The sequence below is a fragment of the Geotrypetes seraphini genome, chromosome 2, assembly GCF_902459505.1.
Source record: "Geotrypetes seraphini chromosome 2, aGeoSer1.1, whole genome shotgun sequence".
NCBI lineage: Eukaryota > Metazoa > Chordata > Amphibia > Gymnophiona > Dermophiidae > Geotrypetes > Geotrypetes seraphini.
This window is the reverse complement of record NC_047085.1, coordinates 460,521,807-460,549,663: the sequence shown is the minus strand read 5'-3', so window position 1 is coordinate 460,549,663 and position 27,857 is coordinate 460,521,807. Positions and strand designations below refer to the sequence as shown.

The window sequence follows — 27,857 nt, the reverse complement described above, 5'->3', positions numbered from 1 at the left end:
GTATTCCATCCCGGAGGGAGATAAAGATACCTTGAAGTCGCCGTTCGTGGATGCGGTGGTCTCGGTCATCGCAAAGCGGCATATGGTGCCCTTCGAGGGTAGCTCAGCCTTACTGAGGAGTGTAGGTTAGAGGCCCTTCTTAAGCAGAATTTTGATGTCTCTGCATTAGGGGTCCAGGCAGCAATATGTGGTGGTCTGGTGGCTTGGGCCTGTTTTCAGTGGGCCGAATGTGTCCTTAACTGTGAGTCTGATGACTGGGCCCTGGTGGTTCAGGAAGTAGCCAAAATTGAGATGGCTGCCTCTTATCTGTCTGATGCCCTGTATGACTTGTGGACGTCGGCCAAGTCTTTGTCTCTCAGGGTGGCTGCATATCATACTTTGTGGCTTTAGGCTGACAAAATTTCGGGCTGACAAAATTTCCCTTTTGGGGTTCTTTTTTTGGAGAGGATTTGGACAAGTTGGTTCAGAACTTGACAGACTAAAGTGCCCCTTCTTCCTGAAGACCGTGCCCGTCCGCATGCTTGGGGTGGCATTGCTTGAGAAAGTTTGCATGATTTCCGCAGGTATCTTACTGGTCGAGGGACTGCTTCCTTTCCAACCTCTGTGGTTTCTTGGGGCTGTTTCTTTCAACACATGCAGTCCTTTTGGGGGGGCCCACCAGAAGGATGCGATTCCTCTGCTGGCTCCTCCACCGACCGGTCCCTCCAATGACTCCTTGCCGGTGCCTCTCTTGGTTCCAGTGGGCGCTTGGTTGTGAGATTTTTGCCAGGGGTCAGCCAAGATCACAACAGATCAGTGGTTCCTGCAGGTGATTCAGGATGGTTAACGTTCTGGAGTTTTCTCGCTCATTGCTAGATCACATAGAAACTAAGGCCAAATGGCCCATCTAGTCTGCCCATCCACAATAACCATTATCTCTTTCTCTCTCTCAGAGATCCCACGTGCCTATCCCAGGCTCTCTTGAATTCAGACACAGTCTCTGTTTCCACCACTTCTTCCGGGAGACTGTTCCACGCATCTACCACCTTTTTCTGTAAAAAAGTATTTCCTCAGATTACTCTGGAGCCTGTCAGGTGACATGGAAAAGAAGGCTTTTCGCCGGATGCTTCAAAGATTGTTAGATCTCAAAGCAGTAGTGCCCGTTCCTCTGCATGAGTGTGGTACCGGCTGATATTCGATTTACTTCGTGGTGCCCAAGAAAGAGGGGACTTTTTGACCCATCTTAGATCTGAAGGGGGTCAATAGGGCTCTGCGAGTTCCAACTTTTCACAAGGAGACCCTGAGATCTGTCATTCTGGCGATTCAGCCTGGGGAATTTCTGACTTCTCTCGATCTGACGGAGGCGTACTTGCATGTTCCGATTCCTTTGCTTTGCAATCTTGGGATGACACTACCAATTTTGTGTGCTTCCCTTTGGTGTGGCCATGGCTCCTCGGATGTTCACCAAGATTATGATGGTCATGGTGGCTTTGGCAAGGAGGACATTCTGGTTCACCCCTATCTGGACGACTGGTTGATCTGAGCAAAGTCATTTCAGGAGAGTGCCACGGTTATGGCTCGGGTTATGGAGTTCTTACAATCGCTGGGATGGGTAGTCAACCTGTCCAAGAACCAGTTGGCTCCATCTCGGCGCCTGGAGTACCTTTGGGTTCTTTTCGACACCAGCTTGGAGAAGGTCTTTCTGCTGGAGGCCCGAGTGGTCAAGTTGCAGTCGCAGATTTGCTTTCTGATGGCTTCCTGGTGTCCTCGGGCTCAAAGTTTTCTCCAAGTCCTGAGGTCGATGACGGCTTCCCTAGATGTGGTTCGATGGGCCCAGGCTTACATGCACCCGCTTCAGCATGCTCTGCTTCAGTGGTGGTCACCCCAGGTGCATGATCTGGACTCTCCCGTTTCTCTTTGTCATAGTCTCCGTTGGTAGCTACAGTCTTCCAATCTGGTGCAGGGAATGAGTCTGGATCAGCCCCAGTAAACAGTTCTTCTCATGGATGCCAGTCTCCTCGGTTGGGGAGCTCAGTGTCTCAGTTGCTCAGCTCAGGGCAACTGGTCTCCGAAGGAGGCATCTTGGTCGATCAGTGTTCTGGAGACCAGAGCCATTTGATTGGCGTTGCTAGCGTTCCAGACCTTGTTGACGGGCAAGTCTGGGTTCTCTCAGACAATGCCACAGCGGTGGCCTTTGTCAATCATCAGGGGGAAACCAATAGTCATCTGGTGGTGTATGAGGCGGCTCTGCTCATGGCCTGGGCAGAGTTGCATCTTGACATCTCGGGTTCCCACTTAGCAGGAGTGGAGAATGTTCAGGTGGACTTAGGTTTCAGGTTTATTTAAAATTTGATAATATCGCTTATACTTCTAAGTGATGTACATTTTAAAAGAAGGGATACAATATTACAAGTTAAGAACATATACAAAATCAAATAAGGTGTCTTGGTCCCACGGCCTTCAAGTTGGTTGTGCAGACTTGGGGGTCAGCCGGTCATGGACTTGATGGCCACGAGTGTCAACGCCAAAGCACCCAGGTTCTTCAGTCAGCGTAGGGATGTTCAGGCCAAGGAGCTAGATGCTCTGGTACAGCCTTGGCCGATGGCAGGCCTCCTGTACATGTTTCCTCCGTGGCTGATGGTGGGCAGAGTTCTTCTTCGCATTACTCGGCACCCTGGCCTTGTGATCTTGGTGGCCCCGGCACAATCTGGGGTTCACGGATCTGGTTCGTCATCTCATGGCAGATTCTCTTCCACTGCCCCTCTCAGACCTTCTGACTCAGGATCCCATTCCCATGTTCGATCTGGGTCCCTTTTGTCTTACGGCTTGGCTCTTGAGCGGGAACTCCTATGTAAGAAAGGCTATTCAGATAAAGTAGTTTCTACTCTCTTGGGGTCCTGGAGACTTTCCACTTCTAGGGCTTATGTGCATGTGTGGCATATATTTGAAGAGTGGTGTGTGACTGTAGCATATATTTGAAGAGTGGTGTACGGTGCGTGGTTTCCTTTTGCACCTCTTTGCCTAACATTTTGGAGTTCTTGCAGGATGGCTAGACAGGGGCCTGGCCTGGTCTTCCCTCTGGGTTCAGCTGGCAGCTTTGTCGGCGTTTCGCGTTTTGTTGCAGGAGTGACACTTAACGTCTATTCCTGATGTGGTTCTGTGTTTGAGGGTGGCCAAGTTGATTCGGCCTCTGGTGCAGCCTTCGGTTCTGGTCTGGGATCTCAATCTGGTCCTGTCTGTGCTAGTGCGCTCTCCCTTTGAGCCCCTGGGTTCCTGCTCATTGAAGGACCTCACTCTCAAGGTGTTTTCCTGGTGGCCATTACTTCTGCAGACGTGTTTCTGAGCTGCAGGCTTTCTTTTGTAGGCCTCCCTTCCTGGAATTTTCTAGGGAGCAGGTTGTGCTACAGCCTGTTCCTTCCTTTCTGCCGAAGGTGGTTTCACATTTTCATGTCAGTAGTCCATGGTCCTCCCTGTCTTGGGTAGTCGGGAGGGCTCTTCTGAGCAGAAGCAGTTGTGTAAGTTGGATGTCTGTCAGGTCCCTCGTTCTTATGTTCAGCAGACCCAGGAGTTCTGGAAGTCGGATCATCTTTTTGTTCTTTTAGCGGGTCCTCAAAAGGGGGATGGCGCTTCTAAGGCTACCATTGCGTGCTGGATCAAGGTGACTATTGCTTCCGCATACCTTCTTCAGATGAATGGAATTTCTGTTCTGGAATTTCTCAGGGCTCATTCCACTCAGGGTCAGGCAGTTTTTTGGGTGGAGTCTTCTCTTGTGCTTCCGGTGGATATCTGTAAAACTGCAGATTGGTCTTCTTTGCATTCCTTTGTGCAACACTACCATGTGGATGTTCAGGCACGTCGGGACGTGATGTTCGGTGAGCGTGTTTTGGTGGCGGCCCTCTGGGGGTCCCACCCATGGTGGGTACTTCTTTGGTATGTCACATCAGTGATTACCAGTCTGAAGAGGTGATAAAGAAGGAGAAATTAGGTTCTTACCTGCTAAATTTCTTTCTTTTAGACTCTCCAGACCAGTACAACACCCCACCCTATCTGTTTGTCTGTCTGTTCTTATGGTTTTTCGCGTGAAGAGTAGGTCTTTTCTGCGGGTTCTAGTATTTTTCTAGGGTTGGGGAGATCAAAAGAACAGCGGCTTTGGCTCAGCTGGTGAGCTGTGGGGACCTTTACTGAAGGGACCTTATCTATGCATCTTTCAACAGTATTGCTCTTTGTTCATTGTTGCTCCTGTTCGGAGCGTTGTTACTGTTATACTTAGCAATGTTTTAGTTCTGCTTGGCTATTCGGCAGACTGAGGTAGGATAGGGAAGCATAGCTATTTCTACTACAGCCAAAAGATTTTGTCTGTGTCCACCTGCATTTCAACTAGTAAAGTAAAGAGTGTTTCACTAGTGAGTCTACACCGCTCATAAGCAAAAACTTCTCGTTATATTGTGGGTTCCCTGAAGCAGATACGAAACGTGTCACATCGGAACCTGACACCCGCAAGCTACAAGATAAGTTTTGGTTTTGTTTAAACGTATACAGAAGAAAAAGTAGCTTTGCCGTATTGGCACTTCAAGTTAATTAATTAAATACTCATGCTATCTACAAATGGTGCTTTAAGATGCGATGATTGGGTGGTGAGACAGTAACGTTGGGGCTTCACCCCTATTGTCTTCAAGATTCTGAGGACAAAAAGCTACAAAGATTTGCAAACAAAATTGAAATTGCTGATGTTGAAATCCATTTATGAGTGATTATTCCATTGTGTTTGAGTCAGATATCTTCAGCATTTTCACACAATCAATGTGGCAGAGTTGTTGTGTTATAGAAGGGAATTGTTTTAATTGTTTATAAAAATGTTGAAATAAAATTATTTTTGTAATTTTATGTCCACTTAGGCACTATCTTTGGTGATCAAGAGCTTATTTTTATTTGCCACAGGTTCAGCAGAAGACATTGGAGAAAGAGATGAACAGTCTTGGTCTTGATATAAGTGATAAAGATAATGTAAGTATTTTTTTTCCTGCTTTTTGATAACTTTTTTAATAGTACATTGGAGTCCACAGCTCAAATTTCAAAAAGAGTAGGATCAAAGGGTCAGTTTTCCATTGACCATTGTTGTTTGTAAATTGTGCTTTTGCCAGCAATTGGCTGTGTCAGGGAAAGTTTTTAGAGTGTATGGAGCTGTGGTTTAACAAGGACTCTTAAAAACTTTCCCTGACGCAGCCAATTGCTGGCGAAACAAGGGCCTTGTCGTAATGGACTTTTCAATCTCCAGTGTTGGGAGTGGAGTATTTGCTGTTGGGTGAGAGGAGGTCTGACAGCGAGAGGAACACAGCGTTTCTGGAGAACAACACCGGCGTGTCAAGATAAGTTAAAATGCTTTTTTCTTGTTGGTTTTCCCTGTGCACAGTGGTGGGTTTATAGCCCGTATTGAAAGTTGCATTTTCAAATGTGGAGTTTTTTGCCTGTGATGTATAATTAAATGGCTAGAAATCCAGTTGTATCGCTGTCTTATTTTGAATATAGTTGAGGCTTTTTCTCTGCTTATTATTAAATGTGGGTTCTGTAGGGCAACCCCACCGCTTTATTAATATTATTTTCATTATTAATATTATTTTCATTTTTTGATTTAAATATCTCTGTCATATCTCCCCTCTCCCACCTTTCCTTCAAAGTATACACATTGAGATCTTTGTCCCCGTTCACCTTATGACAAAGACAATCAAACATTTTAGTAGCCTTCCTCTGGACAGACTCATCCATCCTGTTTATATCTTTTTAAAAGTGCATTCTCTAGAACTGTACACAATATTTTAAATGAGGTCTCGGCAGAGCCTTATACAGGAGCATCATTACTTTCCTTTTTCCTACTTGCCATTCCTATCCCTCCAAATATCCTTCTAGCTTTCGCTGTCACCTTATCAAACTATTTGGCTACCTTAAGATCTTCACACCCAAGTACCACTCCTCTTTCGTGTACAAAAGTTCTTCACCCTCTAAACTGTACCGTTCCCTCAGGTTTTTGCAAACCAAATGCATGACTTTGTGTTTCTTAGCATTAAATCTTAACTGCCAAATTCCTGAACATTCTTCAAGCTTTGCTAGGTCTGTCTTCATATTGTTCATACCATTAATGGTATTATTTCAGATTTTAGCATCCTCTGCAAAGAGGCAAATCATACAGATGACCCTTCAGCAACATAGTTTACAAAAATGCTAAAGATAGGCCCATGAACTGACCCTTGCGACACACCACTGGTAACATCCCTTTCCTCATAGCAATCTCCATTGACCACTATCCTCTGTCGCCTTCCATTCAACCAGTTCTTGATCCAGTCCATCACTTTGGAGCCCATACTGAGGGCACTCAGTTTATTTATTAGATGCCTGTGTGGAACAGTATCAGAGGCTTTGCTAAAATCTAAATACACTACATCTAGCACTCTCCCTCTATCCAATTTAATGGTTACCCAAAGAAATTGATCAGATTTGTCTGAAAAGACCTGGCTCTAGTGAATCCATGTTGCCTCAGGTCCGGTAATCAATTCAATGCCAGAAAGTTCAGTTTTATATTTTATATATAATCATAGTCAATGACTGCATTGAGCAATACCACATGTATGGTTTTCTTAGCTGGGCGCCCTGGGGGAGTTTATATCTCTTAGGGTGATTTCAGCAGCCTAGGTCTGCAGATTTTGGACCTGGGAATTTTGTTTATAATTCATTGATTCTTCAGTTTGCATTAAGTAGTGACTGTATTTGGTTTTTCTGCTGAGTGGCTCCTATGGGCTCACGGGGAGGGGTTCGCCTTCCCCCCTTTTTGATGGGTTACTATTAGACCTACATTTCAATTAAGCTTTCAATCACAATTAATCGCACAAAAGAATTTTTATTTATTTCCCATAGCAGTTCCTTGTGACTCTAGGCAAGTCACTTAACTTTCCATTGCCCTACCTGTATCTAATCTGTAAATCGTATTGATTGTAGCCACAGAAAGGTGATATATCAAATCCTATCCCCCTTCCCTTCCATAAAGGACTGATCTACCCCCCACCCTCAGATCACTACCTCAACCATAGATTCTACTGGTGGTCACTCCAGTTCTGTTTGTGGGTCATAAGTATAGCATACTAGGTCAGACCAGTGGTCCATCTAGGCCAGGATCCTGTTTCCACAGTGGCCAATCCAGGTCACAAGTACCTAGTGGAAACATTCCATCCGACCTATTCCAGGGCAAGCGGCAGCGTCCATGTCTGTCTCAATAGCAGACTATGGACTTTTCCTCCAGGGAAGAGGGAGAGCTGCTGCACCTGTGGAAGGGGGGCTGTTGGAGGGAAGGCAGAGAGGTGCTGGACCTGTTGGGGGAGGAGCTGAAGAGAAGGGAAAAAGAGATGACATTCTAAGCAGGTGAAGGAAGAGGGAATGAAATACTGAACCTACAGCAGAGAGGGAGAGACACAGGGAGGTATCAGAAACAGGGGAAAATAATGGACATGGAGAGAATAGGGACAGAAAGGGAGATGCTACATGGGAATAGTACATGGATAGAGAGGGACAATGCCAGACATGGGAGGGGAGTATAGGAACAGAGGGAAAGTGCTAGGTGTGGCAGTGAATAGGGACACAGAAAGGAGATGAGTAATGCAGGACGTAGAGTAGTGATGATAAATACATGGAGAGGGACACAGGGTAGATGCTGGACGGGTAAGTATAGGGGACACAGAGAAAGCACAGTTACTTACCGTAACAGGTGTTATCCAGGGACAGCAGGCAGATATTCTTGACTGATGGGTGACGGCACCGACGGAGCCACGGTACGGACAATTTTAGAGTGATTGCACTCTAAGAACTTGGAAAGTTCTAGTAGGCCGCACCGCGCACGCGCGAGTGCCTTCCCGCCCAACAGAGGCGCGCGGTCCCCAGTTAAGATAAGCCAGCTAAGAAGCCAACCCGGGGAGGTGGGTGGGACGCAAGAATATCTGCCTGCTGTCCCTGGATAACACCTGTTACGGTAAGTGCTTTATCCCAGGACAAGCAGGCAGCATATTCTTGACTGATGGGTGACCTCCAAGCTAACAAAAAGAGGGATGGAGGGAAGGTTGGCCATTAGGAAAACAAATTTTGCAAAACAGATTGGCCGAAGTATCCATCCCGTCTGGAGAATGCATCCAGACAATAATGAGATGTAAAAGTATGAACTGAGGACCAAGTAGTAGCCTTGCATATTTCCTCAATAGGAGTGGAACGGAGGAAAGCTACAGATGCTGCCATAGCTCGAACTCTATGGGCCGTGACAGAACCTTACAGTGTCAGTCCGGTCTGAGCATAACAGAATGAAATGCACGCTGCAAGCCAATTAGACAACGTACGTTTAGAAACAGGACGTCCCAACTTATTCGGATCAAAGGACAGAAAAAGTTGGGGAACTGATCTGTGGGGCTTAGTACGCTCTAAATAGTAAGCTAGAGCCCGCTTACAGTCCAAAGTATGCAGAGCCTGTTCACCAGAATGAGAGTGAGGTTTCGGAAAGAAGACAGGCAGAACAATGGATTGGTTGAGATGGAATTCAGAGACAACCTTAGGGAGAAACTTTGGATGTGTACGCAGAACCACCTTGTCATGATGAAAGACCGTAAAAGGTGGATCTGCAACTAGTGCATGTAGCTCACTGACCCTCCTGGCAGAGGTAAGAGCAATAAGGAAAAGTACTTTCCAAGTGAGAAACTTGAAAGGAGAGGTAGCCAAAGGTTCAAATGGAGGCTTCATTAAGGCGGAAAGAACCACATTGAGATCCCAGATTACAGGAGGGGCTTTAAGAGGTGGTTTCACATTGAAAAGACCCCGCATGAACCTGGACACCAAGGGATGAGCTGAGAGAAGTTTGCCATGAACCGGCTCATGAAAAGCAGCAATAGCACTGAAGTGGACTCTGATGGAAGTAGACTTAAGGCCCGAGTCAGACAAAGAAAGCAAATAATCCAACAATGTCTCCACTAGAGAGTTGCGCGTGGACAGAAATCCCACCCGTCCCCGCCAAAGTCCCACCCGTCCCCACCCGTCCCCGTGAGGAATCCCACCCGTCCCCGTGCGGAATCCCACCTGTCCCCGTGAGGAATCCCTCCGTCCCCACCCGTCCCCGCGAGGAATCCCCTCCGTCCCCACCCGTCCCCGCGAGGAATCCCCTCCGTCCCCGCCCGTCCATATAAACTTCAGAAATAGTTATTTCATTTAATTATGCTACTGAATTAAAGGCTCTGGTAGAAACCATTTACAAATAAGCAAAAAGACTTTATTAATTTGAAAATATTAATTGGGAAGAATACATACTTTGCAAATGGGTTTCTACCAGAGCCTCTAATGTTTATAAATTTTTATCAACACAACTAATATACTACTTTATCCTGAAGCAAAATAAAAAAAAAGAAATATAATTCTTTTCCTACCTTTGTTGCCTGGTTTCTGCTTTCCTCATGTTCTCATTCAATTCCTTCCATCCACTGTCTCTCTTCCTTCTGCATCTTCCATTTGCTCTGTTACTGTGCCTCTCCCTTTCTTCCCCCTTCCAAATTGGTCTGGCACCCATCTTCTTCTCTCCGCTCCCCCCATAGTCTGGCATCTGTCTTCTTCCCTGCCAGCGTCTTCTCCCTACTCTCTCTTCCCCATTTCCTTTCAGCGTCCTTCTCCCCCCATCTTCCCCATGTCCTGTCAGCGTCCTTCTCCCCCCTCTGTCTTCCACATGTGCTTTCAGTGTCCTTCTCCCCCCTCTGCTTCCCCATGTCCTTTCAGCGTCCTTCTCCCTCTCTGTCTTTCCCATGGCCTTTCAGCGTCCTTCTCCACCCCCCCCCCGTCTTCCCCATGTTCTTTCAGCGTCCTTCTCCACCCCTTTGTCTTCCCCATGTGCTTTCAGCATCCTTCTCCCCCCTCTGTCTTCCACAAGTGCTTTCAGAGTCCTTCCCCCCCCCCCGCCCTTCCCATGGCCTTTCAGCGTCCTTCTCCACCCCTTTATCTTCCCCATGTCCTTTCAGCGTCCTTCTCCACCCCTTTGTCTTCCCCATGTGCTTTCAGCATCCTTCTCCCCCCTCTGTCTTCCACAAGTGCTTTCAGAGTCCTTCCCCCCCCCCCGCCCTTCCCATGGCCTTTCAGCGTCCTTCTCCACCCCTTTGTATTCCCCCATGTGCTTTCAGCGTCCTTCTCCCCCCCTCCTTCTCTACCGCCCCGGGTGCAGCACAGCCGGCCAGGTCCCCTTACTTTTGTGGCAATTCCCCGACCGACTGACAACAGCCCCGGTCCGACAAACCTCCCTGCCCTTAACTGCGAATCTAAATTACCTTATTACAGCTGCTGTAAGAAGATAATTTAGATTCGCGGCTACAGGGCAAGGAGGATTGTCGGACCGGGGCTGTTGTCGGTCGGTCGGGGAAGTGCCACAAAAGTAAGGGGACCTGGCCGGCTGTGCTGCAACCGGGGCGGACCGCCCCGTCCCTTGGTAGCCACTCGAACCGCGAGGCTACTCTCCTCCTTACCTGCACTGCCTGCAGCACAGAGCCGAACGGAAGTCTTCCCGACGTCAGCGCTGACGTCGGAGGGAGGGAGGGCTTTAAGCTTTAAGCCCTCCCTCCCCTCCGACGTCAGCGCTGACGTCGGGAAGACTTCCGTTCGGCTCTGTGCTGCAAGCAGAGAAGGTAGAGAGAAGAGCCGCGCGATTGAGTACATCCAGCCCCGCAGGAACCCCGCGACCCTCGGAGGCGTCCCCACGGGATCCCCGCGACCCTAGGGGGCATCCCCACGGGATCCCCGCGACCCTAGGGGCGTCCCCACGGGATCCCCGTGACCCAAAGGGGGAACCCGCGGGTCCCGCGGGATTCCCGTCGTCCCCATTCCGTGCAGCTCTCTAGTCTCCACTGCCAGGGAAGTGGGATCAAGATGATGAAGAAGACACCAGGAAGAAAATCGTGTCCACTTTTGATGGTAACATTGCAGAGTGGCTGGTTTCCTGGAGGCATCTAGAATGGAACGAACGGGTTGAGACAAACAAGTATCATTCGAAGTCAGCCCGAGAGATACCAAGCTGTCAGGTGCAGAGACTGGAGGTTGGGATGTAGAAGGGTCTCCTGATGCTGTGTAAGCAGAGAAGGAAACAGTGGAAGAAGAAAAGGTTCTCTGGAACTGAGTTGAAGTAGAAGGGAGAACCAATGTTGCCTGGGCCACCTCGGAGCAATCAGAATCATGGTGGCTCGTTCCCTCTTGAGCTTGAACAAGGTTCTTAACATGAGAGGCAGAGGAGGGAAAGCGTACAGGAACAGATTGGACCAATCGAGGAGAAATGCATCCGCTGCCAGACGGTGAGGAGAGTAAAGTCTGGAGCAGAATAGGGGCAGCTGGTGATTGTGAGGAGCTGCAAAGAGGTCTATCTGAGGAGTGCCCCATTGAGCGAAGATGGACTGCATAGTGAAAGGATCGAGTGCCCACTCGTGAGGCTGAAGAATTCTGCTGAGCTTGTCCGCTAAGGAATTCTGCGCTCCCTGAATGTAGATAGCTTTCAGGAATAGATGGTGATCTATGGCCGAAGTCCAGATCTTCTGGGCTTCCTGACACAAGAGGCGAGAGCCTGTCCCCCCCCTGCTTGTTGATGTAGTACATTGCAACTTGATTGTCTGTGCACAGCAGGAGGACTTGAGGAAAGAGAAGATGTTGGAAAGCCTTGAGGGCATAAAACATTGCTCTGAGTTCCAGGAAATTGATGTGATGCTTCATTTCCTGAGCTGTCCAAAGTCCTTGAGTTTGGAACTCGTTCAAGTGAGCTCCCCAAGCGTAAGGGGAGGCGTCTATGGTGATAATAAGTTGATGAGGAGGTAGATGGAAGAGAAGACCCCTGGAGAGATTTGAGGATATCAACCACCATTGTAGAGACTGACGAAGAGATGATGTCACAGATATGTGACGTGAGCAAGGATCCATCGCTTGGGACCACTGGGTAGCTAGGGTCCATTGAGGAGTGCGCAGCTGAAGACGTGCGAAGGGTGTGACATGAACTGTGGAGGCCATGTGACCCAAGAGTATCATCATTTGCTTGGCCGAGATGGAACGTTGTGGAAGCACCTGCTGACATAGAGATTGAAGCGTTTGAAGTCGGTTGGATGGCAGGAACGCTCTCATGAGGACTGTGTCCAAGACTGCTCCAATGAATTGAAGTCTCTGAGAGGGGATGAGATGAGACTTGGGTAGATTGATCTCGAACCCCAAAAGTTGTAGAAACAGGATGGTTTGGTTGGTGGCCAGGAATACTGTCTGAGATGAATTGGTCTTTATCAACCAATCGTCCAGGTAAGGAAACACCTGAAGGTGGTGGGAACGTAGAAAGGCAGCTACCACAATCAGACATTTGGTAAACACTCTTGGAGAGGAGGCAAGACCGAAGGGTAGAACCTTGTACTGGTAATGACAACGATTGATCATGAAGCGTAGGTACTGTCTGGAGTCCGGATGGACCGGTATATGAGTGTATGCTTCTTTGAGATCGAGGGAACATAGCCAGTCGCCTTGATTGAGAAGAGGGTAAAGAGTGGCCAGAGAAAGCATTCTGAATTTTTCTTTGACCAAGCATTTGTTGAGATCGCGAAGATCTAAAATGGGTCTGAGATCTCCTGTTTTTTTGGGAACTAGAAAATAACGGGAGTAGAATCCCTGCCCCTTTTGATCTAGAGGAACTTCCTCTATGGCGTTCAGAAGGAGGAGGGATTGAACCTCTTGAAGAAGGAGGGAAGACTGAGGAGTGTTCAAAGCAGACTCTTTTGGTAGACTTTGGGCAGGAAGAGTCTGAAAGTTGAGAGAGTAGCCGTGGCGGATGATGTTGAGGACCCACTGATCCGAGGTGATGGTTTCCCAACGGCTTATAAAATGAGTAAGGCGTCCCCCTATAGGCAGCGGAAGATGGACAGATGGAGGAATACTGGCTATGTCCTGGAGAACCACGTCAAAAGGGTTGTGAGGATTTTTGTGAAGGAGGAGGCTTCACTTGTAGCTGCTGCTGAGTCGGTCTATTGTTTTGCCTCTGCTGTTGCCTCTGACGTCTGGGTTGTTGAGGTGCCTGTGGCAAAGGACGAGCCACAAATCGACGTTGGTATGCCGATTGCTGACGAAAAGGCCTGGTAGGTGTGGTCTTCTTTTTAGTTTTGAGGAGAGTATCCCACCTAGTCTCATGAGCTGAAAGCTTTTGGGTAGTGGAGTCCATGGATTCTCCAAACAGCTCATCCCCCAGGCAAGGTGCATTAGCCAGTCGATCCTGATGATTGACATCAAGTTCTGAAACCCTGAGCCAGGCTAGTCGACGCATGGCCACCGACATAGCCGTGGCTCGAGAGGTCAGCTCAAAAGTGTCATAGATCGATCTGACCATGAACTTACGGAGTTGTAATAGCGATGAAGAAGTTTGGCGAAAGACTGATCTTTTACGGTCAGGGAGGTATTTCTCAAAAGATGACAAATTTTGAATGAGATGCTTAAGGTAAAAAGAAAAATGGAAAGCATAGTTCCCTGATCTATTAGCAAGCATCGCATTCTGATATAACCTCTTGCCAAACTTATCCCTGGCTTTACCTTCTCTGCCAGGAGGGACAGATGCGTACACACTAGCCCCGTAGATTTCTTTAAAGTGGACTCCACTAATAAAGATTCATGAGGGAGTTGCGGTTTGTCAAAACCTGGAATAGGTATGACCTTATACAGGGAGTCCAGTTTTCGAGGAGCTCCTGGAACGGTCAAGGGCGTCTCCAGATTTTTGTAGAAAGTTTCTCGCAAAATATCATGGAGAGGTAACTTTAGGAATTCCCTTGGAGGCTGGTCAAAGTCCAGTGCATCGAGAAATGCCTTGGATTTTTTAGACTCAGCCTCCAAGGGAATAGAGAGAGATTCACACATCTCTTTGAGAAACGAAGTGAAAGAAGTTGCATCAGGTTTGGAGGATGGATCCAAACCAGAAGGATCCTCGTCCCCTGACAAACACTCTCCCTCAGAGAGGAAAGGCTCCTCTGAATCACCCCACAGATCAGGGTCCCTTACTTGAACGCTCCGGTCCCGTGACTCCGGTGTGGAGGGTTCCAGATGTCGAGTCTAGTGAGTCGACTTACCAGATCTCTGTGATACGGTACCAGGAGATGTTATGGGGTGTGCCGGTGCCGAAGTCTGTACGGCCTGGTGTAAGGACCTCGGTTCCGGCGCTAAGATCGGCATGGATGCTGATGAAGCCGTATGTACCGGTACCGACAAAGTGGATACCGATAAAAGAGGTTGCTCCACTGCCGGTACCGGTGGCTCAGACCGGACCGAGTCTGGAAGACTCGGAGTCAAAAGAGCAGGAAGGAGCTGTTGTAATTGCTCCTTGAGCTGCACTTGCAGGACGGCGGCAATTCGCTCGTCCAGCGAAGGCACCGGTACCGCTTTTTTCTTCTGCGGTACCTTTGGTGCCGCTTTACACTCCGAAGAGGAACCCGAGGTCGAGGGGCTCACCTCAATCGGAGCGGAGCGCTTCCGTGGGCGCCTCGAGGTCGGCAGGATTGGGCTCGCTGCCACTGAGACCGGAAGACGCTCCAGCGGGGAAGGCTTCTTAGCCAGCTTACCTGAGGGATGCGACGCCGGCACGGTGTTGCGCGGCGTCGATGAGGTAGGTGCCTACTGCGTCGGGGCCGAAGTCGGGACCGGTGCCGCCGAATCCGACATCTCGGTACCAAATAAAAGTTGCTGTTGGATCTGGCGGTTTTTTAACGTTCTCTTTTTTAGAGTGGCACAGCGGGTGCAGGTGGACGCCCGATGGTCAGGACCCAGGCACTGTAAGCACCAGTTGTGCGGGTCAGTGAGGGAAATGGGCCTTGCGCACCGCTGGCACTTCTTAAAACCGGGTTGGGGGGGCATGAACGTGAAAACGGCTTCTGCCAAATCGAAGGCCGAGGCCTCGATGGTGGCAGCAGGCCCCGCCGGGGCGAACCCGAAAAAGAGAAGAAAAAAAAAAAGAAAATACTTTTTTTAAAAAAAAATAAAATAAGAAAAGAAAAAAGGGGAATACAAAGTCCGAAAAGGTTTACGCGAGCGGGAAGGCGAATGAGAAAAAAGTTTTCAACAGCCGTTGAAAGTGCGTCTTCTTAGCTCCGCGGAAACTAAGAAACTGGGGACCGTGCACCTCTGTCGGGCGGGAAGGCACTCGCGCGTGCGCGGTGCAGCCTACTAGAACTTTCCAAGTTCTTAGAGTGCAATCACTCTAAAATTGTCCGTACCGGGGCTCCGTCGGTGCCGTCACCCATCAGTCAAGAATATGCTGCCTGCTTGTCCTGGGATAAGGGAAATAATTACACAAAGATGGATGGTGAGCACAGAGAAGGAGACCCTGGTGAGTGAATTAAAAGATAACAGAGGAAAACAGAAACCAGAGCCTGGGACCAACATTGTCTGAAAAATAAAATGACCAGACAACAAAAGGTAAAAAAAATAATTTTAGGGAGGAAGTGACGTCATCCTAGCGAATGGCTGCCTGAATTAAGAGCTCCGTAGGGGCAGAAGAGAAAAAGAGTTTTTCGGCTTCCAACGCGGTTTCGTGTTCGGCGCTGAGATTGCTAATCGGTTGTCGTGGAAATGGCAACGCGGAAGAAACTTGATAAGTTTAAATATTTCAACGAGGCGGGTGAAAAAGCGGCGGGTGAAGCACAGGGAGGAGTGGGAGACATGCCCAAGATGGCGGCGGGGCCCGCGATGCCGGCGGAGTCGGCAGAGGCTGGAGACGAGGAGCTTCCGGCGGAGCCTGGTGGGACAGCGCACAAATCTTTTCATGCTTGGTTTAAGGAGCTGAAAGATGAAATGGTTGGAGTCCGGGTTGATGTAAAAGCCGCATTGGCAGAACTTCGCGTGGATGTGGGGGAGCTGGGGGCCCGAGTATCGGCTTCAGAGGACCACGTGGAAACGCTGTCTGCATCGGTGTCAGGGGTCAAAGAATCATCAGCTCGCCTCTCCTCAGAGTTACAGGATTTACAGGCACAAGTGGAGGATCTTGAGAATAGATTGCGCCGCTGTAACTTGAGATTCAAAGGAATACCGGAGGGGGAGGCGTACCGCGATTGCAAACATGTGGTGAGAGAGTTTTGTCGCAGCCTGCTTGGAATGGATGGCGCTGAGGTACCCAACGAGATTCATCTTCAGATGGCACATCGGAGCTTGGGTCCGGTGAGAGGTCCTGGCTTCAAAGATATCATTGCCTGCTTTGCTGACTTCACGCTCAAAGAACGGGTCTTGCAGATGGCTAGGCGCCATCCCCGTTTCCGTTGGAAGGAGCTGGAGGTGGGAGTATACCAAGATTTGGCCTGGTCTACACTACAGAAGCGTAGAGCTTTTAAGTATCGCTGGCTTTTCCCCTTTGGGGTCTGGATTACAGTAAATGGAAGGTCTCGGAGAGTGTCTACTGTAATGGAAGCCTGGTCTGCTATGAAAGAGCTGGGGTGTGTGAATGCTCCTGAGCCAGCGCCTGAGGCGGAATCGGCTAGTACATCGGGACTCCAAGGAGCTTGGTCCATGGTCTTGCGCTCTGGAAAGCGTGCAACTAAACCGGGAACCTGATGTTTCCTCTATACTACTTCACTGATGGATTGATTGAACTGTCTGGCTGGGAGCTTCACTGAGTAGTGTGATGACTCCGGTCTTACGTTTGTATTGGACTCTGCAATTGTTGCTGTTTCTTACTGACATTCCTTGTTGCTTGACCTGTTATATTTCTTGGTTTTGTTTTGGATCTCAGGGGAGCAGCTTGGGTTAGTTACCTGGGGTAACTTTCACTTTCTACGGACTGGCTGGTCCTTCATTGAGGGGGTCAGCTTCTGGGGGGGAGGGGGTGGGGGGCACCTGGGGGGAATACATGTAAACTTCTAACTATAGGATCATGGAATGTGAATGGTTTGAACAATCCGGGTAAACGGAGTATAGTGTATCGTGAATTGAATATATTGAAATGGGACATCTGTATGCTTCAAGAAACCCATTTGAGGCCCAGACATGTGGGGGTTTTGAGGTCCTCTCACTTTGAACAGGTATGGACTCATCAAAGTGCACAGTCTGCTAAAAAAGTGGGAGGACTGGCAATTCTTATCCGCAAGGGTTTGGGTTTTACAATTCTGAAGGTATATAGAGATTCTGGGGGACGGTGTCTAGCTCTGCAGGGTACCTTGCAGGGCCGTCACATCACTGTGATTAATGTTTATGGTCCAAATGGGGGTCAGGCGGCCTTTTATGGCTCTCTTAAAGAAGATTTGGTCAACTTTGTTGGGGGGTCAGTATATTTGGGTGGGGATTTCAATGTCAATCCTGATATGGTGCTTGATCACTCTCAGGGAGGACTTCGGCCGTTTTCGCGAGCCTCTCGCAAAGCTTTTCTTGCCTTGATGTCCTCCCTGGGTTTGATTGATGGCTGGCGTTTGCACCACCCTACTCTGAGGTCATATACACATTATTCATCTGTTCATTGTTCCTATGCTAGGATTGATAGTCTTTGGACCCATCGTAATCAGTGGGGGGGAATACGGGCCGCTGAAATTGAAGCTATACATATCTCTGATCATGCTCCTGTCTGGATAGCTTGTGAGGGCTATTGGGATGGGGGGGAATCATCGGGCCTTTTGGAGGCTTAATGAATCATTGCTGAAGAATACGGAGGTGGCCAGAGAGGTAGAGGAGGCCATTACTAATTATTTGCATGACAATGATAATGGCATGGTTGGGGACTCTATTTTGTGGGATGCCCTTAAAGCTGTACTTCGAGGGGTCTTTATTAAATGGGAGGCCCGCCTTAAGCGGAAGCGGGAGCGCAGAGTTGTATCCCTGAGGGAAAGTTTGATTTCCCTGGGGAGGCAACACCAGTGTTCTCCTGACCCAGAGGTGTTTGCACAGCTTTTGAGAGTGCGGCATGAGCTTTCTCTACTGCAGATGGAGGATATTGACTTTTGTAGACTAAGATTGCGCCAGACGGTATATGAATATAGTAATAAAGCTGGCTCGCGACTCGCTCGGTACATTAAATTGAAACAGGCCCGATCCGCTATTACACGGATTAGGGATATGGAGGGGAATATGCAGTGTACTGATGGGGCTATTAGGAAGGTTTTTCTTTCCTTTTACACTAAATTATATAGGAAAGTGGAAGGGATACAATTGGAATCTATCACGGCGTATTTAGATAAAGTGACGTTGCCACACCTGGGAAACTCTGATATAACATATCTTAATAGTCCTGTCTCCCTGGGGGAGGTACTAGGGGCTATTGCCAGATTGAAATTGGGAAAGTCCCCGGGATTAGATGGGTACACCAATAGTTTTTATAAACAGTATAGGGACGTTCTCGCTCCTTTATTGGTACGGGTTATTAATGGGGTGAGGGGAGGTAATATGCTACCGCCATCGATGGGAGACATGGGTATTTCTATATTGCTTAAACCGGGGAGAGACCCTGCTAGTTGTGGTGCGTATCGGCCCATTTCATTATTGAACACCGATGCAAAAATTTTATCAAAAGTTTTGGCCCTCCGGCTGGGGAGGTGCTTGCCTCACCTGATTCATATGGATCAGTCAGGGTTTATTCAGCGACGTCAAGTTAGTGACAATATTCGAAGAACGTTTATCTTATTTGGGAGGCGCAGCAGACTTTGGATAAAGTAGCTCTATTAGCAGTTGATGCGGAGAAAGCTTTTGATCAGGTGGGCTGGGACTTCTTATGGCAAGTCATGGAGCGGACGGGGTATGGGGATTTCTTTCTGGCATGGGTGCAGGCGTTTACCGCTCTCCGAGGGCGACTATTAGAGTGAATGGGGGTTACACGGAGTTTTTCTCAATTGAACGGGGTACACGTCAGGGCTGCCCTCTCTCTCCGCTCTTGTTTGCGTTGTCTATCGAGCCCTTGGCCATCCGCATACGAGAACATCTAGATTTGAGAGGAGTATGGATTGGAGCTCAGGAACACCGGCTTGCGCTGTTTGCTGATGATGTTTTGTTATATGTGCGTGATCCAGAATTCTCCCTTCCTATTTTGTTAGATATTTTTGACGAATTTGGTCGGGTGTCCAGTTTTACGGTTAATCCGGATAAGTCTGAATTGTTGGGACTCACCTTGACTGCTGATGAGGAACGGGGGTTGTCGGGGAAATTTCCGTTTCGTTGGGCTTCTGGGGCGCTTAAGTATTTGGGGATTTCTATTTCTCGGGATATTTCTCAGCTATATACTTTGAATTATACCCCCATAATTCGGCAGATTAGGGCGGATTTACAGCGGTGGTCTGGGTTGTGGTTGTCTTGGTGGGGACGGATCGCGGTTATTAAAATGAACATTCTGTCTCGTTTATTATTTATTTTTCAAACATTGCCTATACCGCTCCCTTCGGTGGTGTTAAAAGAACTTCATGCCTTATTCTTTAGGTTTATTTGGAAGGGGAAACCGCCTCGGATTTCTCGCCAATGTATGTGGTTACCTCGTGAGTCTGGGGGACGGGCGCTTCCCAATTTGTTCTGGTATTATAGGGCGGCGCAGTTGAGACTATTGTTGGATTGGGATATAGCTGAACAAAAACGTATAGTTCAATTGGAACAGCAACTAATGGGTAACCGGGTTTTACGATCCTTAATTTGGTCTTCTTTATCAGAACGGGTGGTTTTTAGAACTTTGAACAATCCTATTTTGAATCATCTCTTGAGGATATGGTGTGAGACGCGGAAGAGATGGGGAGCAGGGATGGTGCCTTCACTCTTGGGGGCGTTGTGTGATGAACCTTTCTTCCCGGTGGGTAGGGAGAGCTCGGTTTTTTTGCGCTGGGAGCTTCTAGGGCTCCGGACATTTTCGGATGTCCTCCATAAGGGGATTTTGGTATCCTTTGAGGCCTTTCAGCGGCTTACTCCCAAACCCGCCATTTTATTCAATCGCAGGGCTGGTCTGGGGCTCCCTTAGAACACCTGTGGCTTACACTTCGTAGTCTGCCCAAACCCATTTCAGTTCTCTATCAATATTTTCGGGGCTCGGTTACCTTTCATCCTAAATATAAAGACATTTGGGAACGGGACTTGGGGTGTTCTTTTTCGGAGAGGGAATGGAACCAACTTTGTCTTGAGGTAGGTAAGGCCTCCTCTTGTGTTCTTATACAGGAGAACGCCTACAAGGTGTTTACCAGGTGGTATTATACACCAGCTAGGTTACATAAAATGTTTCCGGGGTCTTCTGCAATGTGTTGGAGGTGTGGGGGGGCTGTGGGCACATTTTTGCATATATGGTGGGATTGCCTTCCTTTACAAATTTTTTGGAAATGTATTGTTGGTTGTTTATCCCAATTGTTACAATTTGTGCTCCCGTTGGTACCAACGGAATGTTTATTGGGCTTACATAATGTGTGTGAACATGCTTGGCAAACTAAACTCCGCCGTTGGGGTCTGGCTGCGGCTAAATGTTTAATTGCTAATCACTGGAAAAGATCTGGGGCGCCTGATATGTTAGAATGGTCTCTGAAATTTTATCAAATGTGTACCATGGAACTTTCCATTGCCAAACGGCATGGGCACTATTTTTCATCTATTCGAACTTGGACTGTTATTATGGACAAGATTGATACTTTGGTTTAAGTTTACTGGGGCTGGGGGAATTGGGGGGATTGTTGTTGTGGGGATAACTGCCTGAAGGAACAACAGGGAGTTGTCCACTTTGGATATTTCAGTTTATTTGGGAGGGGTGGAGGGATTTGCGATTCAATGCAGGGGATATCTATTTGTAAATGATGTTTTCTTCTTGCTTTAATGTGATTTCTGATTCTGCTGTTTTCTGTTTTGTTGTATACTATGGGGTGATTGAGCTTTGATATCCACATTTTGCTTGTAAAACATAAAACTTTAATAAAGATTTTCAAGTTAAAAAAAAAAGAAAAAATAATTTTATTTTCTATTTTATGATTAGTAAACATGTTTATCCTGCTAGTGCTGATGTTAGACATGGGTAGGGCCCAGGGCAGAAATTTGGGAGGGAACCCCAAAGCCTACTACTAGCCCGAGCCATCTTCAGCTTCTAGCAGGCTTAGGGCTTTTTTCTAGCCAGAGGGCAGTTGCCCTAATTGCACTCCTTGGCCTAACACCATCCCTGGCATGCGTGATCTTTATATTTTGTGCAGTATAGGAGGAAATTAATCTTTTTTTTTTTTCTTTGGTGTTGTACTATATGGAAGGTGGGGCTTCTTGGGATTTTGGTATAATTTATGTTTATCATTTTTGGTCAGTTATGTATTTGGCATTTGTATTGTTTGTGTGTGACCGAGGTATTCTGTTAGGATGAATTTTCTATGTAGCATTCAGTTTTCTTGATAATGGAGGGGAGATTGTGAGAGGAGATGGGTTTTGTTGATCCTTTTTCTGTATTTGTGATTTATAAAATAACAGTTGTACAAATATTGTTTCTTTTTTATCATCCTATATAATAAAAGGCTAACTCGCGCATGCGTACTCCTATTTGCGTGCTTCCATGATCAGTAGTTCCGTGGCCGCATGAGTGCGCTTGCGCGAATCCCCGGACTGGACCCCAGCGCTGAACATCCTGCTCTCTTGTCGGCTCCTCTCATGAGCCGCACCAGCGCCTGACTGAATCGCTGCGAGACGGAAGTTGCCTGGCCGCCTAACTTTCAAGCCGGTGGTGGCTCCTCAATCTCGGCTCTGCAGTCAGGCGGTGAGGGAGGCGGGGAAGGCAGCATGCGCGCCCTTCCCTGCTCTCCACCTGCGGAGCGGCGGCTGCCGGCCGCTAGCACCCCCTGCCCTCTCCGTCGCCTCCTGACTCCAGCGGCGTAGGCAGCACTATAAACACGCTGCTTCGCGCCCTTCTCTGCCGATTTCCTCTGCTGCGTCTCTGATGACATCATCGGAGACAGACGCAGCAGAGGAAATCGGCAGTAGAAGGCCGTGAAGCAGCGTGCTTAAAGTGCTGCCTATGCGGCTGGAGCCCCGAGATTTGTCGGCGGTGGGAGGGTCAGGAGCAGGCCGGATCGAGCAGGACAATGGCAGTAATAGAAGGGGGAGGGGCCGAACGGAGCAGGGAAGAGAAGGGAAAGGGGGGATGGGGGAAAATGCTGCTACTGCTTCTGCACAGGAAAGGGGGGGGATAGGAGGGAAATGCTGTTGCTGCTGCATAGGGAAGTGGGATGGAAATGCTGCTGCACAGGGAAATGGGGAAAAATGACAGACAGCGGGAGGGAGGGAGACAGAAAGAAAGAAAGACACAGGGGCAGGGAGAGGGACAGAAAGACAGACAGAGAAAGGGGACCAGAGAGAGAGTCAGCGGGAGAGGGAAAGGGGGCTGCTTTGGGGGGAGGGGTGTGCTGGGGGAGACAGAAGGGGCCATGGAGAGATAGGGAAAGGGGGCTGCTTTGGGGGGAGGTGTGCTGGGGACAGACAGCTTTGCTCTGGGGGGAAGACAGAAGAGGGCCATGGAGAGACATTTGGGGGGGAGGTGGGTGCTGGGGGCAGACAGCTTTGCTCGAGGGGGAGGGGGAGACAGAAGGATACAGACAGCGGCCAAGGAGAGAGAGATAAAGAAACACAGACAGACAGACACATCTATTCTAGCACCCGTTAATGTAACGGGCTTAAAGACTAGTATTTTAATAAAATGATTTCAATATAAAATCATAACTAGTCAAGGCTTATGAGGATGGGATCAGACATTTGTGGGGACGGGTAAATTTTTCCCCCACATCATTCTCTACTGTAGAACCTGTACCAACTGAGGAATTGGGCTTGGACAGGCATTGTATATACTTTATTGTGCCCAAGAATACTCAGACAACTGGAGGCCAATCTTGGATCTGAGCTTTGTCAATGCAGCACTGTAAATGTCCCAATTCTGGATGGAGACCACATGTTCGGTCATAGCTTCAGTGACACCAGGGAAATTTCTAGTCTTCCTGTATTTGACAGATGCTTTCTAGCATATTCCCATATTTCCAGCTCACAGGAAGTTACTAAGATTCCATGTGCTGGAAAGTCATCTTCAGTTCTCAGTGCTTCCATTTGGTCTGGCAACAGCACCTCACACCTTTAGCAAGGTGATGGTAGTTGAAGTGGCACACCTGCATCCATGCTGGGACAAGTGGCTGATCAGAGCTTCTTCCAAGGCAGACAGCAAGAAAGCAGTGGCACCAATTGTCTAACTGCTGCCAGACCTGGGTTGGCTCATCAGTTCAGATAAGCTAACTTAAGCCGACCCATTTCCTAGGGTAATTGGGGATCCATTTCAGTATGGTAGAAGACCGTGTTTTCCTTCCAGAACCATGTAGATGCCAGATCTTGGAGATCCTAGCAAGGCAAGCTTCTACAGCTTGGCACTATCTATAGGTGCTGGTGTCGATAGTGGTGACTATATTCTTCCTGGGTGAAACCTTATCTATTCCCTCTCCAAGATGTGCTATTGCTTTCTGGTCTCTGCAGACTGATTCTCTCCAGATGCCACTGACCCGGATGGTGGAGGTGCATCAGAGTTTGAGTTGGTGGCTCCAGTTGAAGTTAGTATCTAAAGGCTTGCCTTTACGCATATCTTGTTGAGTGATCCTGATTACAGATGGCAGTCTTTAAGGCTGGGAGGGTCATTGTGAGGATGATCCCATTCAGGGCAGATGGTTGCCCTCAAGGAGGAAATAGTCTTATCAACAGACTGGAGCTGCAGGCCATTTGTCTAGCACTTCAAACATTGGAGAACACTCTAGATGGCAAAGGGGTCAGGGTTTTCTCGGACAATGCCAGAACTGTGGTGTACGTCAACAGCCTGATAGGCACCAGGAGTTGTCTGAGACTGCAAGCTCAGTTATTGTTTCACTGGGCAGAAGCCCACATATAGCGCTGTCAACAGCACATGTGGCAGGAATGGACGATGTGCAGGCTGACTATTCCAGATGGCAGCCCCGAGACTAGGGGGAGCATTCTTTGGCCTGGCAAGCCTTCAACAGCATTGTGCTACTGCCTTGGAGCAGCAGAAGACCATCTTAAAATTGTACCAAAGACAGGGGTTGGGAGTGGAAGAGAGCAGAAGAGATATTTGGAGGAGATGCTTGAAAGTGATTAATTTTCTTAATTGTAATTAGTATTTTTTAATTGCAATTAATGCTTGTTGGATTAATTGCAGAGTTAACTGTGACTAACTTGCAGCCCTAGTTACTATGTAATGTGGAAGTGCTTTTTATCTATGGTTTTATATTTTTTGTTAGGCTTTGAATATTTGTTTGTACCCTGTTTAGTAGGTTTCAGATAGCTTTATTATTATTGTTTAGTTAGTTATAACGTGACTATATGAGTTTTATTCCTTGCTCCTGCTTTGTAACGTCATAATATTACAAAGGTACTGTGTTACATGTAACTTTGGTTTAGTTAATCTACCATGTATTTTCCATACTATAAGAGTTAAAATTTAAGATGAAACATAGTATAACAACTTTTTTAGATGTCATGGTCCCTAGTTGAGTGATGTGGACTTGTCAAAAGTATGGTAGAAAAATACAATATAATTTTGTGAAAACATTTTACCACCAGAGCTTACCCTTTCTGCTTCACCTCTCTTTTCACCTTCCAAGAAGAAAAGATAGGACTAGTCATTAGAGTGAAGAAACACGCTTGAAAAGGTTATTTAGAGTGGATTTCAGGGCCATATTTATTCTGACCTTGATATCTGCTGTATTGTTTATTTGCATGTTGAAAAACTCTGCCAAAAGGAAATCAAAATTAAATGATTCTTAAATCTTTTTTGTTTTGTAATTTAAAGAACATTATTGAGAGCAGAAGAGTAAATTGGTAATTGTGCAGTTCTTAATATAGCATCTTATTTTATATCTTATGGTACTTCAGGCTCACTATGCACTGCAGGCAAGAAGATCCCGAAGCATTTCAAGGAAGCGGAAGCGGGAAGAATCTGAAGTGCCAACCTCTGTCACTCGCAGTCGTAGTTCTTCTCGTACACCACGTGATGTTTCTGGGCTTCGTGATGCAAAGGTTAGTCCTTCTTCTTCCCCACCCCACCCTTTTTTTATTTTTGTTTCCATCAATTTTACTTTGAGACAATTTTTATTGAACAAACCAGAAAAACAGATAATGAACACGGTCCAGAAAATAAGTCATTCAGGAACTATACAGTATGTATCCCCCGATCCCAATATCCCAATCCCACCCCCTCCCACCACCCCACCCTTCATAACAAGATAAACCAGAATATACCAATGAATATCGAACTGTCAGAAGAACCAAGCACAAGAAATGACAGAAGAAAAGTGCTGCAGGCAGGAGGAAAGAGGCTTGAACAAGACCAAAGCGAAAGCTGGACACTCGGGGCCATGGAGTCTGATGAACCCCAAGAAACAATGCATAGGGCCTCCGCCCCCCCCCCCCCCCTACAAGAGAGTTAAAAAAAAAGGGAATCCCTCCCCACACACACACAAAATAAGGACAGATCAGGCTGGGGAAAGGCCACCCAAGACCACCAACCCCTCACCGCTCAAGGCAAATTAAACAGGCAAGGTATTAAGGATCGTACTATAGGTTCTATGACGCAAGGAGTATATATAAGGATTCCATTAATTTTTATTCAAAACTTTTTGGGGGTTTATATCAAGAAACTTCAAATAGAAATGTAAAAAGAAAAAATATATGAGCATTAAGTATCAGCAGTAACACAGAATATCTATCCCTCCAAAGAAATCCCCTAGAAACATCCCTAAACCTCTCCAACACTCTCCAAACTGTATTAACCACCACATCAAAATAATGCTCACTGTTGTTTCTTCAGCAAACATCCCAGCTCAAACTTCATCCCTAACACTTTCCCAACAGTGCTAACATCTGCCAAATGAGTTTCAAGTTTAATTAAAATTTCTTATACCGCCTATCAGCCTTCTAGGTGGTGTACAAAATCATAAAAGCATACAAGAGCTAAAATAAAAATTTAAGACAGGGGACGACAAAGACTTTTGGAGACATAAAGCCATAACGAGTGGAAACGAGGATAATGGGCAAGAACTACAATTTTAAAGGTAAAAGATAACAATTTAGGGGGAAGTAGAAATAAAATCATTCTAGGTCGCCCTTAAAAGGGTAGTTAAATCTCAAAGGCATCAATGACAAGAAATGTCTTTAGCTTTGTCTTGAATTGATTCTTCACGTAAATAAGCTGGGATACTATTCCAAAGAGAAGGAGCAGTCACGAAAAAAATGGAAGATCTCATTGTGTTTATGTACTTTAGTGAAATGATAGAATGAATGTCACAAAAAATCAGTGCTGCTACAGTTTCAGTAAAGGAAGTTTCAACTGAATGGAGGAAAAAGCCTCAGATTGGAACCCTTCCACCACCACAATGGTGCTCCAAGGTGGTTGGGCGAACACCTCACTGGCAAAAAACCTCCAGATTCACTCCCAATAGTAGTAAACTTGAAGCAGGGCTGTTGTGCAGAAGATAGAGGAAATATCCACTTATCTAATTAGTTGATCGGTACACCAACGATGGCCAGCGTTTCACATATCTGCTGCCTCAGGGTGTAAAGCGATCCGATCAAACTGGAACCAGAATGAAACACAACTTAAATCAATAAACTGGACCATTGCATGGCTTCAAAAAGGAACTAAAGAAGAAGCCACAGAGACATACCTTTAAGCTGGACGCAAACTGCATCTCAAGATCAAAAGATGGCTGCACCGCGACTGTACTGGGATTAATATAGCACTCCAGGGTGACAAACCCGGAAGTGAATACGTGGCAAAAAATATATTGCTGAGATAAAGAATGCTGACTCGTGCAGAACTTCAATGAATCAAAATTATTATATGACTGACCAGAAAAAATGTATGTGTGAATATATGTCCTACTTGAACATGAATGTTAAATTATTTTCATTTTCAAATTCAAGCCCAAAGTTGATTGCCATCTTTAGTAGGATATACTCCACTCCAGTTTAGAATTGAGTCCATCTGGTTCTTCACTGTTTAATCTGTGAATCCATTGTTGCTCTGCCCGCAACAATCACCGTTGTCTATCCATGCTCTCCTCACTAATGTGATCGATCACACAGCATTTTAGATCTGTGAACTGGTGGTTATATTCCAGACAGTGTGTGACCATAGGTGCTTGTAGTCTATTATTGCGTATACAGCTTTTATGCTCAGTTACCCGTGTTTTAAAGGGACGAGTGGTCTGACCAACATCGATCATTGGACATGGGCAAATGAAAACATAGACTACAAAGGTGGACATGCAAGAAGTCATGTGTTTCAAGTTAAAAATTTGATTCATTAACGGATGAATAAAGACATCTGAAAGTTCCAAGGTTATGGTACAGATGGAACATTTACCACACTTGAAATGTCCTGTTGAATGTGTTACTGGCAGGCAAGGATCCACAATGTCAGATGGACTTAAGAGTTCTTTGAAATTTTTTGCCGTGAGTATGCTATTCTGAAATGAATGTCTCTGAACGTGGGGTGAAGATCCATTACTTTCCAGTGGCGTCTTAATATCTTAGAGATGTTATTGATGTTTGGAGAGTACTCCAAATCACATGTAGCAATGTTATCCGTTGGCTCAGTTTCCTGTGGTAGAAAAAGAAAATCCCTGTTGATGAACTTCGCTCTTTTGTAGGCTTTCTTTAAAACTACTGGGGGGTATCCCCTGTTTTTTAGTCGGGAATATAGTTGCTTGCTCTTAGTTTTATAATCTCCGGTATCTGAGCATAACCGACGATAGCGGAAAAACTGAGAGGTGGGCAGACTACGTTTTAGAGGATTCGGGTGATTGCTTGAAAAATCGAGAAAAGTGTTTCTATCAGTGTCTTTCCTGTACACTGTAGTTTTGATAGAGCCACTC

The 27,857-nt window shown here is 47.0% G+C and overlaps 1 protein-coding gene across 1 annotated transcript in view; it reads left to right on the top strand.

Annotated features, from left to right (window-relative positions):
• Positions 1 to 27,857, top strand: part of GTPBP4 (GTP binding protein 4) — a 140,212-nt gene that overhangs the window by 108,561 nt on the left and 3,794 nt on the right. The window contains exons 15-16 of the mRNA XM_033931552.1: positions 4,918 to 4,983; positions 24,856 to 24,999. Coding sequence (XP_033787443.1) covers positions 4,918 to 4,983; positions 24,856 to 24,999 — 210 coding nt within the window. The remainder of the gene's footprint in view (positions 1 to 4,917; positions 4,984 to 24,855; positions 25,000 to 27,857) is intronic.